Here is a 19400-nt window from a genome sequence, read left to right as displayed (position 1 = left end):
CTTTTGTGCTGTCCTAATGAGACCGCCTTTTGTGTTTTCCAAATAAATGACACTAGAAGAAATAGGGCATCCATGATGATTTCCTGTTTGCAGAGGAAAGGAAACTTCTAATATATGTTTCATACAATATTATTTGAACAAACACAGTGAAAAGGAGGCTGGAAAAGTACTGAATTCACAGAATATCAATCTTGTCTAAATGACTCTAGACCGCTTAGCCTTGTTATTTAAGTGCTTGTTTAAGTGGGAGTGTCACAGTTTACTGTTATTTAATTAAAATAATGCGACTGGATGGATCTATTGTAATTATTGCTCTTGCTAATGTTTGTCATTTGCAGAGCACAACTTGACCTTCATACAATTACCACACCAAATTATTGCCATTAAGATACCTTTGCTGTTTTTTTTCTCAATAGCAGCATTTAAAGTAATGCCAAACAATTTGCTTTGATTAGGAAATCTGTTTTTTGTCATAATAGAATAAACTTGCATTGTGCTTTTAATGTAGTTCAGGTTCCAAATCTTGAACAAATATCAAAATGCTCTTCTGAGTTTCTAGTTTAGAATACAAAAGGGCCAATTGCACTCCAGTGAAGCTATCATTTATATGCACAAAGAACTAATCTCACATCTTTCTCTGGCTTTGATGATCGTTTTTCACTTTGGAGTTTGGAAAATAAATGTTGTATCTTCTTGTAGACAGTTTCTTAGAGGACAAAAGAAGTTGGATAGGAGTGTATTGTCTTTTTCCCTGTGTGATCATCTGTCTGTTAGCTCTTAGTGCTTAGAGCATTATCCAGCTGGATTCCAGACGTAATGATGTGTTGCCTTCTACACCATGGAAAGTTACAGAGCTCAGCTGCAGGCCAAGCTCTGTTGAAAGTTTGTCCAGATGACACGAACTTCTCCCTCACAGAGATGAACAGCAGCTGTCAGCCATTGAGGCTGTCAGGTGGGCCTTCGAGCTGGTGGCTCAGGGGCCACAAGTACGGACAGGGTCCCTGATGAGTTGGACTTTGGTTAATCTGCAAGCTCAGGAAAGCCAATGAGTGATGAGGTTAGTGTGCTCTGGTAACAACTTACTTGTCTATGAGTTTCGTAAAAGAAAGCTAAGATAGATGTTCTTTGAGGGCCCCCTCAGCTTCTAAGCCTCAAGCTCACAAACCAAGAAATGTCCTTTTGAACTCTATGCTTGGTATATGCTTGCAATGAAAGAACCTCAACTGAACTTGAACTGTGGCAATGCAGCAAGTGGAGGAATCCACCATGGGGGAAAGGTTGGGGGAGGGGTAGGGGGAATCCCAGTGCCTAAAAAACCGTGTCACATAATGCAATGTAATTTAAAAAAAATTAAAAAATAAATAAAAGATGTATTTAGGGAGAATTGGCCATGTAGTTGCTAAAATGGTCAGAAGTTGTTTTCAGTTTAATTTCAAATCCTGATTCACATTTACTAAATCCAGAATGTAACTGGGCTTTTGCCCTGTAGGTGTTAGTCTAGGTTTCTTACTGATCATAATGAGAGAAAAGGGGGTCATTCTGAGAAAGACCCACAGTCTCATGCTGCCTTTTCTGGAAGAGGCAGTGCTACCTGAGAATGCCACATTACAGCTTTCTCTAGGCATTACAGGCTTGGATATGAGAATTTTCTCTACCCAAGTTATATTTTTATATTCAACCACCCATCTATATATACCACTAACATTTATTAAGCCTGCCGAGAACATTGCTAGAATATGAGAAAAAGGATGTAAATTGTGCATGATTCTTAAGAATTATTGTCTAGCAGGAGAGGGAATCATATAATATGACCCAAAAATGGAATTAATATAGTGCCTTGAGCATAGAGGCAGACACACTTAGTTCCGTGTGGAAAATCAGGGAAGACCTCTTGGAGGAATTATTTTCAAGTAGCAGTGACAGCAACTATAAAGGAGCAGAACTAAGAAAGAAACCATTAAGACATGGGAAACAAGCAATTGGAACAAGGAAAATAAAGTTTAAAAATAAAGGTGATAGTAGAAAGGGCTCAAATATGATGGGCTATGAGTCTCTTGCTGAAAATTCACTCAACAATACTGTTTTTTCCTCATACTGTGTTTCTTAAAGAATGTGAAATGAAATAATTTACAGACAAGTAATTGTAGTTTCTTGGCATTTCACAGAACACTTTTGTGCTCATATCTGAACCAACATGGCATGGTTGCAGGACTTGTCTGAATCAGGGTTGTATGCAACCCTTTGGCCAGGCCTTGGCTTTGGTCACTATGTCTTACAAGGGCCAATGCCCAGATCCCCTCCCATTTATCTTGCCCGCATGCTAACGACCACCACAATAAATATTAACTACACAAAACAATACTGCCAAGGAAGCAAAAAGCCCATCACTATCGTAGAGGTTCGCTCTATACATGCTGAGGGGGCAGACACATTCTGTCTTCTGCTTTCACTAATCTTACTGGTTTCTTGATCTTTCTCCAACATTTCACTATATCTCACCAAAGAAGTATAATAAAGAGTGAAAGAGGATATTTGCAAGGGCAATGTCTTTTCATTTTCCTTTTAAAATTTCTGGGTACACAGTGTAAGTTCACTGGGAAGTTCATTCTGGTAGTTTTTGTTGCTTGTGTGACCTTGAATCAACCAGGACCTGTTGAAGTAAGTGAGAGAAATTGGTGAGCAAATAAGACATTTTCTTCCTGAATTATCTCTCATTTCCTGTTCTTTTTGCATTTTTAAAAACTAACCCAGGCCCATGCCCTAGAAAGTGATGTCAAGAATGATCTGCTAGAGCTCGCCTGCATGTGTAAGACTGTGGTTTGCTGCCGAGTCACCCCACTGCAGAAAGCCCAAGTAGTAGAGCTGGTGAAGACACACAGAAATGCTGTCACTCTGGCCATCGGCGATGGAGCCAATGATGTCAGCATGATTAAAAGTAAGGGGAAATTCGCTTAATGGAGCAGGTTGTGTTCATGGAATGGTCTGTTTGAGCATTTGCCACTGTATAATACAGCATGCATGAAAATGTCATTTTGATGGTGAGTCTAAACAGGATAATATCTGGGTCCAGGGATTCCATCATTAACATCTATCTTTAATTAAAACATCTATCTTTAATTAAATCATGTATTTTGGTGAGGAAATGACACTGGTTGCTTTATACTGTGTGGTGAGATGGGTAACTACAGTGTGGATGAAGGAACACCAGATCTCTATTTGTAATAAGGGGGTTTAGCCACATCTTGAATACTTAGAAATACGTGGGCAAGTTCTTGAACTCCTTATTAACAAAACTGGGATATACATCTGTCATGTTTCATGAGATAATATGTGTGAAAACTTCTCATTTGTACAGCTGTAAGGTTTCCATAAATCAATGGCATAAAAGAGAAACAATGATCTCCCCCCGAAGAGCTGTGTTTTTGTTATGGGAATGAGATGTTCCTTCTTCCCTTTGTAGGTGCTCACATTGGTGTTGGCATCAGTGGACAAGAAGGCTTACAGGCGGTCTTAGCCAGCGACTATTCCTTTGCACAGTTCAGATACCTCCAAAGGCTCCTGCTTGTTCATGGAAGATGGTCCTATTTACGAATGTGCAAATTCTTGTATTATTTCTTCTATAAGAATTTTGCATTCACACTCGTGCATTTCTGGTTTGGTTTCTTCTGTGGTTTCTCAGCCCAGGTTGGTAAAAAGCATTTTTGTGGATATTTACTATTTTTATGGTTACTTATTCTTTATGGCTACTGACTAATCAATACAAAACATTTCTCTACAACTGAGGCAAGTGACACTGTTGTGCGATTGATAACTAACTTGAGCTTTGAATCCTAGAAAAATATGTATTTAGCTAATTTCTTAGACGTAGTCAGTCAGTTCTGGCTGTTCATGAGTATGTGTTATTTTTATTTTGTTCTGTTTTGTTAGCTTTTATTGGCCTGTTTCGGTATAATGACAGGTAAGCTTGACGTACAGGTTTCATTTAGAACAGATGTCTGAGAAACACAAGAGGTATTGGGAGGTGTTAACTTACCTAACACACTAAACATGTTGGGCTTACAGTGTGGTGTTAGTCAGGAAGAAGCAACTGATACCCTGACATCAAAGCTGTTTTGACAGCAGGTTCAGCTATAAGTTGATCTAAAGATAAAGCTGGTAAAAGTAAGAAAAATGAGCAAATTAACAAGTTAGGATTCTATATTTTATATCTGTTAATATCCATTTTAAAAGATAGATATTTATCCCCTTATCTTGGATATCAGGAAAGTTTTGACTGCAGGTACCAACTAGGAAATATATGATCTTTGTGTTTATTTAAACTTATGAATACAAAATAGTTTTTAGTGAAAATTTGAATATGGCTATGATATTCGTACTTTGGACACCACCATCAAGAAAGAGAAAATATTGTGCTGCAGAATGAAATGAGAACTATCCTTCTTACAGATATTTCTTCAATTGCTCTTAGTTCATTTTGAGTTTTATCAATGACATTGGTTTTGATGATAGCTTCATGAAACTATTTTTCAACTACCTTACTCAAGAAAAGATTGAGAATAAGTTAAATTTTGCTATTTTATATCATTTTAAGGTTCCAAGAAGGATTGGTGGATCCTTTTTCATGAGAAAAATATGTTGTGTTCATTTTCCCTTCTTCTGGGAAGCTGAGATTTCTTAAAGTGTGACACACCTGTATCCATTCCCAATTTTTCACTTTTAAGGATAATATTCCCAGAATGAAAAGTTGACTAGGAATAAAAAAATAACAAAAATTTACTAGGTTATTATTTTTGCTTTTTTGGTATTCTTTTGACAGTTGAAGCAAAGCAGAATCTTTTTTTTTTTTCTCTCAGAAATAGAAATCTTAGTTCTGCTTCAAGGCAGGCATGGGATGAGACTGTTTATATGTCCACAATTCTTTTTTTCCCTCAGAAAAATGACAAGAACAGGGACGTGACCTAAGTCTTCCTCACCTGGTGACTTGCCCTCCATATAATGCAAGGTTGTTTGCTGAGGAGTGTTTCTGTGAGAGATTTCATTTTTAAAATACTGAAGTTTGGCCTGAAGAGCGACTCTCAGCACTCTAAAGGGATAGCTTGACCTTGGAGACCTCTTAGGACCCAGAGAAGTGGTTAGTAGTATTTGCAGACACACCAAGCTTAAGCAAGCAGGTTCATTGTCATATTGTCTTTGGTTTTCATAGCGTTAACGTGAAACTGAACGTACGTTCAATGATTTCTCACCTCTACACTGAGGTTGTTTTTTGCCTTGCATTTGGGATCTGATAAAACTGAGCAATCAGGTGTTCAGTAACTAGGTTTTCAGTCCTTTCCCTGATATATACACTCTAGAAGAGAATAGCAAGGGAGAACAATAAATTGCTCTAAAGGCATGAGAATTTGAGGCTTGAACCCAGATATAAAACACTTCATCTGACTATGATCAGCTCTCCAAAATGTTTCATTCTGTGTTTATTTTCTGAGTGTCTCACTGCTATTTTATTGACTTTTACATTAGAAATTCTATTTAATCAGACAGTTTTTATTTTGGATCCTCTGTCCATGCTGGTTGAACCTCTGCATTTATGCCTTTGCTGGTGAGTTGGGGATGACCAGTGTTATTGAATGTTGGTATGCAAGGGAATCACCTGGCTCTCTCGTTGAGCACCATCCACAGCGTGGCTGATTCAATGAGCTTGAGGTAGAGATCAATAGTTGGCATTTACTTGGATGCTTTAAAAAATGCATTTATTTTCAATTTACTTAACAAACAGGAGTCTCCCACCCATTGTTTTGTTTCCCAAATGTGTCCATATCAGCTGAGGTAGGTTCTGGCCAGAACCAGGGTCTTAATCCCTGTTCGGGTCTCCTGGGTGGCTGGCATGGACCCAGGTACTTGAGCCATCACCTGCTGCCTCCAAGGTAGATGTTAGCAGGAAACTGGGACTGGAAGGGGAACTAGGACTTGATCCTGGAATTCTACTAGGAATGGGATGTGGTTATCCTAAGAAGTGTCTTAACCCTTTGTGCAAAATGGCCATCCCAATATTTTTAAATTGTGGCAAAACATAAAATACAACATAACTTTGACTATTTTCAGTGTACAGTTTAGTAGTGTGAAGTTTGTTTATACTGTTGTGCCCAGATATCAGGAATTTGTGGTTCTGCAAAACTGAAACTTTTCCATTAAAGAGAACAGCTCACCATTTGTCCCTCTCTCCAATCCATGACAGCTACTATTTTGCTCTGTCTCTGTGTGCCTTGCCATATTGGAGATCTTCTATAAGAGGAATCCTAGCGTGTCTTTTTGATAGTTATTTCACTAACAGTATCTTCAGAGTTCACCCATGTTGTCTCATGTCTGAAAGGATTTTCCTTCTTTGTAAGGCCGAACGGTATCATAGGTACACACTGCATTTTGTTTAGCTTTTCATCTACTGGTGGACCTTTGGACTGCTCCTCCTCTTGACCTATGTTAACTTTTTGCTGGACATTTTCCAACTAAGATTTTACTAGAGTTCCACTGTCTAATAGATTATATTTTCCCTATACCCCAAATTTCCCTTGAAATTCACAGTTCACATTAGTCAAAGGCTGAAAGTCCAAATATAAAGAAACCCTACTCCAGAAAGCATATTTTATGGCTTTTTCAATTCCCCAAAGACATCGCTCACCTGAGCTCTCCTTCCCTAGGGAGGTTTTGACTTCAGATAGCGAATGTCCGTGAGGATTGCTTTACTGTGCAGAAGTCCAGGAAAGGTGTCTTCTCTCTCTCCTTTTGCTAGTGTAGAACTGGCAGAGGCAGACTTGCTGATAGTCTCTTTCTTCCTGAAGATTTGTTTCTGCACTATTCCTTCAATGAGGGTAGAGCTGTTTGCTACTTCACTTTGTGGGAATAATAGATTCCGTGTTTGGCCAAACTTGGTATCTCCAATGGCATCTTTTCTTGTCAGTGGTGTTTCAGTTGTTTAGTCACTGCTTAGGACATTCCATATCAGGTGCCTTTGTGTGAATCCTGGCTCCATTTCTGACTCCAGCTGGTAGTGCATACCTTGGAAGGCAACAAGGGGTGGCATAAGTACTTGGGTATCTACCACCTAAGTGGGAGAACAAGGGCATCTGGGGAGATCTCTTTCTCTGTCTCTCTGCCTTCAAAAGAAATCTTTTTTAAAAAAATGATTGTGTTGTACAGTCAGTGGGACTTGATGTTATTTCCCACAGTTGTCTGGCGTGGAACTGTTTCTTTCCAAACTACACACATAATATTCCATACCGTAGCTGTCATATAGAATCTACTTTGGAAGTGCTAGAATAGCTGTCTCCACAGCAACAGTTTAAAAATTTGACATTGCCTTGTTATTTATCCCTGTTGTAACGTTTTGAAAGCAGTAAGATGAGTGAAGAATAGAAAGATGCTAAGAATACTGTCCCCATAGGAACAGTCTGTTTATATCTCTTTCAAAAGTTTCCATTTTCTTAACCAACTCTTGTCTAAGGAACAAAATAACTGTTTCATATAACAAAGAATTTACATTTTAAAGGCATACTTATTTAATTGAAATGCAAAGTGACAGAGAAATAAAGAGGGAGACAGACAAACATATGGAGAGGTATCTTTCATTGACTGAATTACTCCCTAAATTCTCACAACAGATAGGGCGAGGCCAGGCTAAAGTCAGGAGCCAGAAACTCCATTTAATGTCTTCTTTTTTTTTTCTCAATACAATATCCATAATTGCAGTTTGTTTATTTTAATAATCTCACTTAGTTGATTGGGTGCAAAGGGTCAAGGGCTACAGGAAAATGGGTATAACACAATTGTTTCCACTAATATCATCACCTTTTCCTTCTGTATCTGGTGTCAGGGGAGAAACATAGAAGCCCCACCCAGCCTCCCACCCATCCCAGGTCCCATCTAATGTCTTCTTACGTGGATGGCAGCATGTGGGCCATTGTCTGCTGTCTTCTCAGGCTCACTAACAGGAAGCTGGTTTGGGAACAGAGTAGCAGGGACTCAACTGGGTCTTTGCTATAGGATGCCAGTGTTGGTGCAGGAGCTTAAGCCACTGTGCCATAATGATAGGCCCAGGAATTTATACTTAGAGATAAAGCTCTTATTCCTCTACTATCCTGAAAGCATTTTTCAGATTATAAAAATTTCCATATGTGATTATATCTCAACTTTTACATAATTGAGACCATGTATTGTACTTTCTTTGTTTAAAAAAAAAAACTTAGATTTTGAGAGCCTTTCTTGCTTTACATACTTTTAAGATGCTATTTTCCTTAATTAAATGTATTATAAATTATTCTATAAACATTTAGTACATCATCTTTAATTCCTTCCTCCCTCCTTGCTCTTAGTTGCATGACATCATCTAATTGCTTGCTAATTTGGAAAGAAAAGCTAAAATGATGGATATGATGGGTCCCTATTTGCCTGAAGACGTTATTTTTTTTCCTTAAGACTTATTTGAAATTCACAGTTACACAGAAAATTTTGGTGGGGGAGGGGGCGCATCAGAGGGAGAGACAAAGACCTTGTATCCACTGGTTTACTCCCCGGATGGACACATGGCAAGGACTAGGTCAGGCTGAAGCCACATGAAAAGAACTGTATCCAGGCCTCGCATGTGGGTGGCAAGGGCCCAGTCACTTGGACCATATCCAACTGCTTTTCCCAGGCCACTAGCAGAAGCTGGATTGGAAGTGGAGTAGCCGGGATAGGAATCGCTGCCTATATGGGATGTTAGTGTTGCAGATGATAGCTTTAGCCACCATACCACCATACTGGTTCCTGGAGCTGGGTTTTTGCACTGGAAAATAATGAAATGTATTAACAAATTAATAGAAATGCTATAATTGAAGTAATTGAGAGTATGTGGAAAAGGGAAATATGTGAAGGTCTGAGATGATCTCAGGGGTCATCCTTCAGTCAGCAAGTGACTCTACAGTTTCTAATTGGGATGGGAAGAGCTAAAAAACTGAGTTACCTACAGGAATTCAGGGTCTGGTTGACATGAAGGTGTGAGGCTATGGAGCACAACAAAGGAACTCCTTCTCTCAGATACTTTCCAGCTACCTCAGTTAGCTGAAATCTCTTACTTTCTAAAATTATGCTTAACACCACCTCATTCAGAACTAACTTTATAAAGAACTGCATGCCAGTGAAGGTTGATCTTGCTTTGTCACATTGTGTACTGCAAGAGACCTGTCCTAGAGCAGAAGTTGGACCCCTGTAAGTAATGAAACACTCGGGCGTCTAGTTCCAGCCCAGACATGAATGGCCAGGGGGATTACTGGCCCTGGGACCTGGCTGTGAGGGTGGGTTGGATGTGGAGTTGGGATTGGCAGGGTGCACTGTCTCTTGTCTAGTCCTTGTTTTTCATTGGAATAGGCTGATGAGTAACAGGTTCAACTCCAGTATTGTTTTGGCTTTTTTCTTAGGCCTGTTTTTCTAAGGACAATGCTTTGTAAATGAGGCAAGTGAAAAAAATATTTTTGAGAAAATCAGTCTACAGACAATGAGCATTTTTTAACTGGGAGGGAGGACATTTTACAATTACCATTCCCGTCATTAGAATCATTTAATTGGCTGTGGCCTCCAAAGTCGTGCCATTGGGTGATGAGATTTTCTTTGCTTCTGAAATGCATGAGCTTTTCACTTCCAATCTTTTAAAGAAAGTTGGCTGTCAGAGGGCTTGTCACCTCCTGCCATCCTTCTTGATTGCTCCAAATGGCCCATGTACCCGATAGTAACACAGATTCCAGGGCCTGGCACATGCAGAGATGTTGGGGTATCTTTTCAGAGGCCACTTCTGGGGGAACCTTTTCTTCCATCACTTCTTCCATTCAATTCCACCAGGGATGAGGCTTTCCTATTCTGTGCCCCAGCTGTTGAGTACTCATTCATTTAACAGCAATTGGTTGAGCACCAATTTGGGGCCCCGTGCTCTGATGGCCTCTGGGGACACCCTGAGAATGCAAGGGACGCTGTTCTTGCTGGTGGGGGTCTTGCTGTCTGGGAATTTTATTCTCAATCAATGTGAAACTGAAGTTGAGTAACTCCTAGTCTTCTGACTCCACATGCGTTTTTGTGAAATGAGTTTGTTATGGAGTTTGTCATGTCTTTGGGTCAGCCCCAGTGGATCCCAGGATGACTCCTAAACATCTAAATAGTCTCCCTTGTGTCCTCAGCAGGTCACTTTGAAGTCTTTCATTCTGTAGCTGAAAACATCTGACTAAATGTAAATGTATTGTGTTTTTTTTTTTCTTCTCCAAATACTGTCTTAGTTACTTAATCTGTTAACTTCATTATTACCTCCTCATACTGTCTGCTGGATCCTGGTGAATTTTATCTAGATTGGAATTTATCTGCTGATAGTTGCAGCAGATTCCAGATAGTGCTTAGCCTTTGTAAATGGGTTTTGGAGATGTACAGACATATCCAGCCATGGCACATGCAGCTGCAGGGCATGCTGGGACGGTGCGTATTGGCTGGCTGTGGGATTGTGACACTTAGGACAACTCACAGGAGTGATGACATGATATAGACTAGGTTGTGCTTGGTGAGTGGCTTTTTTCCAGTGAAGGATGGGCCTTGCCTATGTTGTGGTTGGGGCCCTTAAGGACACCATCTTCCTGAGAGGCACCTGCTGTCCTGTTTGGGTGGTTGCATGGACTTTAGTGGAGACCAGAATGAAATAGCTGTGACCAAAAACAAAAAGTTTGCTTTGTTCAAAAGCCTCAAATCTTTACTCTGGCAAGGCAATCTCAGAGTTGTCGATTGAGTAGTCCTTCTTATTTTAGTTTTAATATTTTTTTGTATGGAGGAAGAGTTGAGTTCCTAAGAGTAGAAAATCATGATGGACAAGACCAGGACTGAGATCAAGTCTCTGACTCCCCTGACTGTGATTTATCTTCTTGCTGAATAATTAGCCACTTGATTTGTCATGAATTTGGAAAGGCCAATGACTTTTCATCTTTTTTTAAAAAAAAATTATTCCCTCAGCTTCTAATCAGCAAATGTTTGCTTTATTTGGACTCTAAAGGAGAAATACTTTTTCCACTAGGACTCTGCAGAAGAAATGAATTCTCTTTCTGAGAGAGCTAATGTCTTGGAAGGTGCCTCCCACAGAAGCCAGGCCTGCCCCAAGGCAAATGGCTTTCTAGAACCAACTAGAAGCTTCAGACCCAGTAAACACTCCAACCAAGCTGCCACTGAGAGACAAACTGAATACAATCTATCCTGAACCAATTTTTTTTGTCAGGTTCCTGGAGCAGGAGGTTAGAACAGAGGTCAGCTAAGTCTCCTTTTCAAGGATGTGCCTTATCCTGTACTCGAGTCAGAGCCTACATGATTTTCTCTGACTCCGTTGTGGGTTTGTGTTCACTTTTTATACCTGTGACATTATCAAAGCACACTCTTTGGATTTTTTTTTAATAAAAATGAGCTGCCCCCTACCAGAGACAGATTAAAAAAAAAATGGTTGGGCCCTATTTAGGAAATTCACATTTGAATCTATGAAACTGTTTAGGTCTGTACTCGGGAAATGATAGTATCTGATGACAATTTATCATTGTCAGTGATATTCTGAGCTCTGTATTTTTTTTTCTTTAAATTCTGTTGAGATATGGAAACAATTATCTCATCCTGGCTGGAAAAATTTTAGTTCTGTCAAACACTAAGAAAAGTCAGAAAAAACTGCAAAGTGATGGGAAAGAGTGCAGCTCATATCAAGGCTTGGATGACGTTCTGGATTTGGCTACCTAGGAACCTGCTTCCACCTGGCATGCCAGCGCCTCAGCCCCTTTGCCTTTCAGATGTGCTTGGTAGAAAATCCAGGGTGGGGCAAGTGCTCAGGCTGTCCTTCCTGGATGCTGCTCATGGGTTTTTGCTAATTACACAAATCAGTAACAGATGTGCTGGGGCTGAGCCCTTCATATTTATCCCACGATGTGTTTTCTTTAAATAACAAATGTTTTTTAAGGCCAAAAAAAAAAAGTTGTTATATGGTTTTCCTCTGCAACATGCAAAAAGAGGGGGTGGAGATCTCCAAAGAGGTAGTTCATCCTGTCATTTGGATAAGGAGCAAGGCCAATGGGCTCAGAGCAGGGGGCCCTTCGTGACTGTTTAAGAGCTTTATTACGGTTTATTTTATGTGGTATTACACAAATCATAGATTTGTGTTCCCTGAGCTGTTTATAAATTGTAATTTGTAGCTGGGAGTATTTCTCCTCCATTTAAAACAGTTGATAAGGCCAATGAATTATTGCATGAAGTCAGGAGCCAGGAGGAGCTTTCCTTAAATAGGAAAACAGTGAGGCTGGGAAAGTACAGCACTCTCCTCCTGCTCCTTTTCCCTTGATCACTGAAGAGACACTTGTAGGGTTCCAAGCAGCCTGGTAGCATCTCATTGGAATGTAGCTTTTTTCCACTGTTCAGAATCTTGGAGGTGCAGAATAGAAAGTTTGGACCGAGGAGTGGTGAAGCTGTGATTATGGATATGGGCATGTATTTTTCTTGTGTGTGGAGCCCTGTTTATGCAAACAGTTTGAGGCATCCCCCTCAAAAAATCTGTGTCAGTACCATTTGGTAGGCCTTGTTTCAGACAGAGTAGTAATTCTACCCCAGGGGTCCTAAAAGAACCACCACCCACCTCCTCAGGCATCTGGCATCAACCTGTGTATCATGGTGGAGCCATGGAGTGGACACAGGGCCCAGGTTAGCATTGAAGGGGACAAACAAGGTCCATGTGAGGTCTGGTCTAGTTTCTGGCCCTTTGCTGCTAGTCCTGGTTGCTAGCAGTGAGGGTGAGGGTTTAAGGTTGTTTTTGTTTTGTTTTTGGCTAGAGCTAAGGACAATAGGAAGTGTGAAATTTTCTAGAACAGAGTAGTTTAATTTCTTGCAAAGGGAAAAAGGAGAAAGCTATCTTGGAAAAGATGCTGCCATGCCTTTAGTTTCTATAAAAGTCCCTGAAGCTTAAACGGTGCTCAACAAATGTCCATCACTGGAAATGACATTTTCTGAGGTGAGGGACTTATGTTATCCCATTGGAGTACAGCCCAAGACAAAGCCCTCATCCAACAGCAGCATCCTTTGCTAACTTGCAGTAGATAGTGACAGCTATAATTGAGCATTCCTAAAGAAAATGCATAATTCTACCAAGATACTAATTTTTTAAGGTTTTTTATATGATATCCTATCAATTAAATGGATATAACTTGGGATGAAAATACATGTCGAGGGTTAACTCTCTCCATAAAGGCTTCCATTTTCATAAAAAACAATGAATGGGCAAATGTACCTTTCAATCTGGTCAGTAAGCACAACTTTTGACACACGGGTTTTGCTGCTTCCTCCTCCTGCCTTTTTTCCTTTTGTGATACGAATGCTTACTAAGCACTGTCTGTTGGACACTGTGCTGGTATGGCCGTGAGTTCTGTTGGTTTTCTTCGCTTCAAAATAGGGATTATACGGGAACCAAGACTCAGAGAGGCTGGATGGCTTGCTGAAGGCCATATGGTTCTATCTGCTGACTCCAAAATTGTTACCCTTAAGACATCTGTTTCATTTTATTGAATCCTTACCCAATGTCAGGCTCTGCAATAGACCCTAGAGCCCAAGACGAGTGAGTAATAGCTTTTTCTTTCAAGGAGTTCATCATCTAGGTGGCTGGGGCTGGAAACCAGTGGGATGCTTATGAAGCAGTGAAGTGTGGGATATCATGGGAGTAACAAGGAGTAATCTGGAATCCAACACTGGAAGACAGGCTGTTGTGAAAATACTGCTAAGACTTGATTTTGCTGAAAACTCCTCAGATCCAAACTATGCTAGACTGATATCTACAACTGGGAAAGGTGGTCTGTAAGGTGAATGATACAGTTCACTTTGGATGCTGGCAGTGGGCAAGGCTCAGAATTGGCTCCTGGAAGATTTGCACCTGCTGTGGTCCTGAGCTGGCTGTTCAGAATCAGTCATCATAGTGGAGCAGGAGATGGGTGAGAAGCAAGGCTGGGAATCCCAGGAGAAAGCTGAGAATGGCTTGGGCAGGAACACAAATGTTCAGGAATGGTTAAATCAGCGAGACTAGGGGAGTGATTTGATGTGTGTTGTTGGACAGAAGGAGAAATGTCAGACTTCTGACTAGGATTCTGGAGTGAATTTGGGTGGTATAGGGAATGCAGGAAGTAACCTGGTTTGAGGGGTTGGGGATGGGATGTGGACAGTGTTGCTAAATATGGATAAACTGAAATGTGGTTATATTAAGTTTGAAGAGCCTATGGCAAACCCATGGGGAGAGGGTGTCTGATGCAAAGTTTATATGCAATGTTTACAAAAAGTTGTAAAATCACTAGAGTTAGATATTGGAATCAGAACTGGGGATATCCCTGTTTTCATGGAGATGATATTGTAGTGTAATGAGGAAAATAATAATAAAAAATAAACAGTAGAGTACTTTTAGAACCATCAAACAAGAATTGGGCAATGTAAAAGGCCTCATTGAGAGGGTGACCTAAATATTTAGAAAGTCCCATATGAAAACTTTGAAGGTCAACTATTTTAGGCAGGGTGCACAGCAAGTGCCAATGTGCTGAGGAAGAAGTGAACCTGGAGTTTGAGAAAAATCATCAATACAGCAGGGACTCACTGAGTGGGTGCGAGAGGCCTGAGGGGAGGTTGACTAAGAGCAGGTGGGCACTGGAAGAAGGGCTTTAGGACATGGTGAAGAAGCTGGGCTTACTCAGAGGAAAATAGGAAGGTTTTAACCTTGATGAATGCTAATCTTATCATTTTAAATGATGCCCCCAGATCATAAAATTTGCTATATACTCCCAACTATGTAAACTAATGGTAAAGCCTTCAAAAAAATATGCCAAAAGATACCGCTGATTGAGGGAAGTGGTTTTATGCACTATCAGTGTTGTCCATGCCAAGACCCACAAGCCTGACTTTGGTTCTGACGCTTGCTTGGCCAGTAATTATTTTTTTCTTATTTAAAGACTTATCTATTTTTATTGGACAGTCAGATATACAGAGAGGAGGAGAGACAGAGAGGAAGATTTTCTGTCCGATGATTCACTCCCCAAGTGACTGCAGTGACCGGTGCTGTGCCATTCTGAAGCCAGGAGCCAGGATCTTCCTCCAGGTCTCCCACGCGGGTGTAGGGTTTCAAGGCTTTGGGCCATCCTCAACTGCTTTCCCAAGCCACAAGCAGGGAACTGGATGGGAAGTGGAGCTGCCAGGATTAGAACTGGTGCCCATATGGGATCCTGGTGTGTTCAAGGCGAGGACTTTAGCCACTATGCCATTGTGCCAGGCTCCAGCCAGTAGTTCTTAATCTTTGCGATTTCACAATCCTTCCTATCAATACTTAACATCCCCCCCCCCAGTTTCTTTAATATGCTAACATCCAGTTTTTAACTCATTAAGAATTATTTTTTTATTTGGGAAGACATGGAAAAAGGGGAAAGAAAGGATGGAATGAGATCTCCCATCTACTGGTGTACTTCCCAAGCGACCACAACAGCCAGAACTGAGCCAGGCTAAAGCCAGGGGCCAAGAACTCCATTAGGGTTGTAACATGGGTGACAGGGACCCTAATATTGCAGCCATCTTCTGTTTTTTTCAGGTAGATTAGCCGGAAACTGGATTGGCAAGTGTAGCAGGCATTGAACCTGCACTCTCATATGGGATGCCAGATGCTTAGCCTGATGTACCACAGTGCTGTCCTTCAGCTTCAGGATTTCTAAAATCTTCCTAGTCTCCAGGCTAGAACTATAAAATTAAGGTCACATATTTACTTTTTACTTGTAAAACTATCTACAAAATAACTAGATCAATGTCAGCTCCAGGAATTAATATAAGATAAACATGTACCATGATCCAACACAATAAAGACAACTCTGTCAAACACTCTCTAGAGTTCCATTCCTTAGGGGTAAGCCTGCCTAGACTCTTTATAACCACTTTCTGATTTCATTCCTTTCTCTCACTCCCTCCCTCTCTCTTTCCCCCTCGCCAGGCCTTAGCCCACTTTCAAATTCTTATAGTCAAATTCAAATCAGCTGTTGAGACTGATGGACTTCAGGGAAGAGGGAATTTGCATGTACAATGTAAAACTGAGTATAAGCCACACACAAGCCTTTGTGATATAGTCCTTAATGCTGCTCCTTCATCCAGGTTCCATGTTGGCTCTTGATCAGAAGTGAGCTTCTGTTGGGGCTGTAGTGGATTAAGCTGCCATGACACAAGTATCCCATGTGAGTGTGGTTCCTGTCCCAAATGTTCCAGGTCTGATCCAGCACCCTGTGAATGTGCCTGGGAAATCAGCAAAAGGTGGCTGAACTGCTTGGGTCCCTGGCACTCACATGGGGAGCTGTATGGAATTCTAGGTTCCTGGTTTCAGCCTGGTCTGGTCCCAACAGTTGTGGTCATCTGGGAGAGAACCAGCAGATGGGAATTCACTCTCTCACATTGTGTTTTTGCAATTCTTTCAAATAAATAAGTAAACCTTAAAAAAAAAATTTAACCTCCCTGCCTAGTTTTGGTCTGCCCTCAAGGAGAATGTTATCTCAGAAAGTAAGAAACACAGGGGTAGAGGGAATATCAATATGTTCATAGAATTATCTGTGAATCACACTGAATTTGTTTTTCTTTGAATTCATATTACATTAACATGAAAAAATGTAAACTAAAAAAAAAAAAAAGCTGACATTGAGCAGGTCTTTCCTACATAGATTTCAGGTCCTAAGCCTGAGGAATAAACCAAATTCCTCCCCTCATCCATCCACCCTTCTCCTCATCTCCCCATTTGTTCTTACTTTTCTTTTCCATAAGATTTGCCTAACCACTGCCCCCGCCCCCCACCTCTGCAAAGATGATCGAGAGCTGGAATTTGCATGTTCCCTAGTAACCACAGCTAGCTTGTTGATGATTGCTCAGAATGCAATCATCAGAATTTTTTTTTCACAATTGTTTGGTTTATTCAGTATTGAATAAATCCATCTGCAGTTCCAACTGAAGAGTTTAGGTTAGCATTTTGTCTTTGAAGCCTGTCCCTCATTTCACCTTTTCTTGAACAAATATATACCCATCTTGAGAATAAACATTAAGATCAAGAGTAGCCCAAATCCACATTTAGCCATAGGGACACCACAATATTTTCTTTTCAATACAATCTGCAACCACAGGACATTATTTTCAAAGATTGTCATATTTCTATAACTCTGTAGAACCTACCTTTAGTTTCTCTGAAACAGTTGCATTTAGGTTCCTTAGTGTTTTCAAAATTTTTCTAAGAAGGAATTATGCTTTTGAATAAGTTCAAAATCTGAGTTGTCTCCCTACTGGTTAGGTGATTGAGCTACCTTCATCATTCACCGGCAAAGTTACCACAGCTTCCTAATTTCTTTATTTTTTCAGCTTTATTTATTTTTGTTTGAAATTCAGAGTTACAAGGAGGGAAGGAGAGACAGAGAACTTCTGTCCATCAGTTCACTCCCCAAATGGCTGCAGTAACCAGAGCTGGGCTGGTCTGAAGCTAGAAGCCTATAGCTTCTTCCTAGTTTCCCATGTGGGTACAAGAGCCCAACGATTAGGGCCATCTTCTGTTGTTTTCATGGGACATGAGCAGGGAACTGGATCAGAAGTGAAGCAGGTAGGATTTGAATCAGTAGGATCCAGCGCTCAAACAGAAGCTTAGCCTGCTATGCAAAGGTGCCAACCCTTTTAATTTGTTTCTTACTTTTAGCATTGCTCCTCTTCAATCTGTTCTCTGCCTGGCCTTGAGTTATCTTTTTCAAGTGGCTATCAGGAACAGGCAGTTGGTCTAAGCAGTGAAGATCTTTGCATGCCATACCTGCATCAGAGTGTCTGGGTTCTAATCCTACCTTCAGCTCCTGATTCTAATTTCTGGCCAATGCAAATCCTGGGAAAAGCAAGTGATGGCCCAAGTGACTATGGGCCTGTCAGCCATGTCAGAGACCTGGATTGTGCTTCTGTCACCCAGTTCTTGCCCAGAGAGAGCCCAGTCATTGTTAGCATTGAGAGAGTAAACCAACTTCTGAGAGATCACTCTGTTAATTTCTCTCTCAAATACACATAAAAAATTTAATATACCTGTTTGCTTAAAATCTGCCAGTGTCCTGTTATCTCACAAATGGAGTAAGGCATGGTTAACTATAAGGGATTCTCCTCCTCCCAGGCATTATCAAGAAGCTGCCAGGACTTAAACTTTCCTCCAGTATGGAATGCCAACATTGTAAGTGGTGGCCTAACTCTGTGCCACAATACTGCACACTAAGTAAAATTATTTTTGACTCTACTTTCCACAGACTTTTTGAGTGGTCTCACATTGAATGAATGAATGAGTGAGTGAATAACTATCAGAAGGGTGGAATGGATAATAAGACCTAGGGTTTTGAATTAGTTAACTAAATTGAGAGGCACACGCTTACACATAACACATAGAGTACACCTACCTCCAAATGTTGGCAATGACCAAGCGGGGGGAAAAGCCAGGAACTGGGAATTAAGTCTGGGTCTCCCACATGAATGGCAGAGACCTGACTACTGAAACCATAGTTTTGACTTTCTAGGGTCCCTATTAGTGGCAAGCTGGAATTAGGAGTTGGAGCTGACACAATATGAGACATAGGCAACCCAACTCGTAGCTTTACTGCTAGGCCAAATGCCCGGCACTTGAGGCCTGGATTTTCATTTTTGCCTTGGCCTCTTATAATCTTTGTGAGTTACCAACTTATATTTCTCACCCTCTATGCATGTGCCATGTATTTTATTTATAATGGGGATCATACAAGGGTGTCCTGTGTAATTTTTGTTGTGTAGGTATGAGGGGAGATTTGTTCTATTTGTACCTTGTATAGTGAGTTTCTAACTTCATTTCTACCTTATTTGAAACAATTCCCAATAAAAAGCTCTGTGAACACATGGTAGAGATTTCAATATTTGTTCCCTAAGATTTTAGTGGATCCTTTGTTCATTATTTAGATCAGATAGGTGGGCTCATGCTAAGCTCTCTGTGTTCAGAGAGCTTTTTATTGGGAATGATTTCAGATGTGGACAATGAAATCATCACTCAGAGACCTGGTGCATTGCCTCAATGGCTAGATTCTTACCATGCAAGTGCCTGGATCCCATATTAGTGTATGTTCATAATCTGGCTGCTCCACTTCCATTAGCTCCCTGCTTGTGGCCTGGGAAAGCAGTGGAAGATGGCCCAAAGCCTTGAGACCCTGTACCCTGCACCTGCATAGGAGACCTGGAAGAAGCTCTTGGCTCTTGGCTTTGGATGGGCTCAGCTCTGACCATTGTGACCACTTGGGGAGTAAACCAGTGGGTGGAAGATCTTCCTTTAAGTCTCTCCTTCTCTCTGTAAA

The 19400-nt window shown here is 40.7% G+C and overlaps 1 protein-coding gene across 3 annotated transcripts in view; it reads left to right on the top strand.

Annotated features, from left to right (window-relative positions):
- ATP8B4 (ATPase phospholipid transporting 8B4 (putative)) overlaps positions 1–19400 on the top strand; it is a 249725-nt gene that overhangs the window by 209519 nt on the left and 20806 nt on the right. For all 3 annotated transcript variants that reach the window (XM_040969053.1, XM_040969054.1, XM_040969052.1), the window contains exons 22-23: positions 2752–2935; positions 3461–3684. In XM_040969053.1, coding sequence (XP_040824987.1) covers positions 2752–2935; positions 3461–3684 — 408 coding nt within the window. The remainder of the gene's footprint in view (positions 1–2751; positions 2936–3460; positions 3685–19400) is intronic.

Source organism: Ochotona curzoniae, unplaced genomic scaffold (genome assembly GCF_017591425.1).
Source record: "Ochotona curzoniae isolate NIBS_2020 unplaced genomic scaffold, NIBS_Ocur_1.0 scaffold_4701, whole genome shotgun sequence".
Lineage (NCBI taxonomy): Eukaryota > Metazoa > Chordata > Mammalia > Lagomorpha > Ochotonidae > Ochotona > Ochotona curzoniae.
The sequence above is the reverse complement of the archived record's forward strand: the minus strand, read 5'-3'. Positions and strand labels throughout refer to the sequence as shown.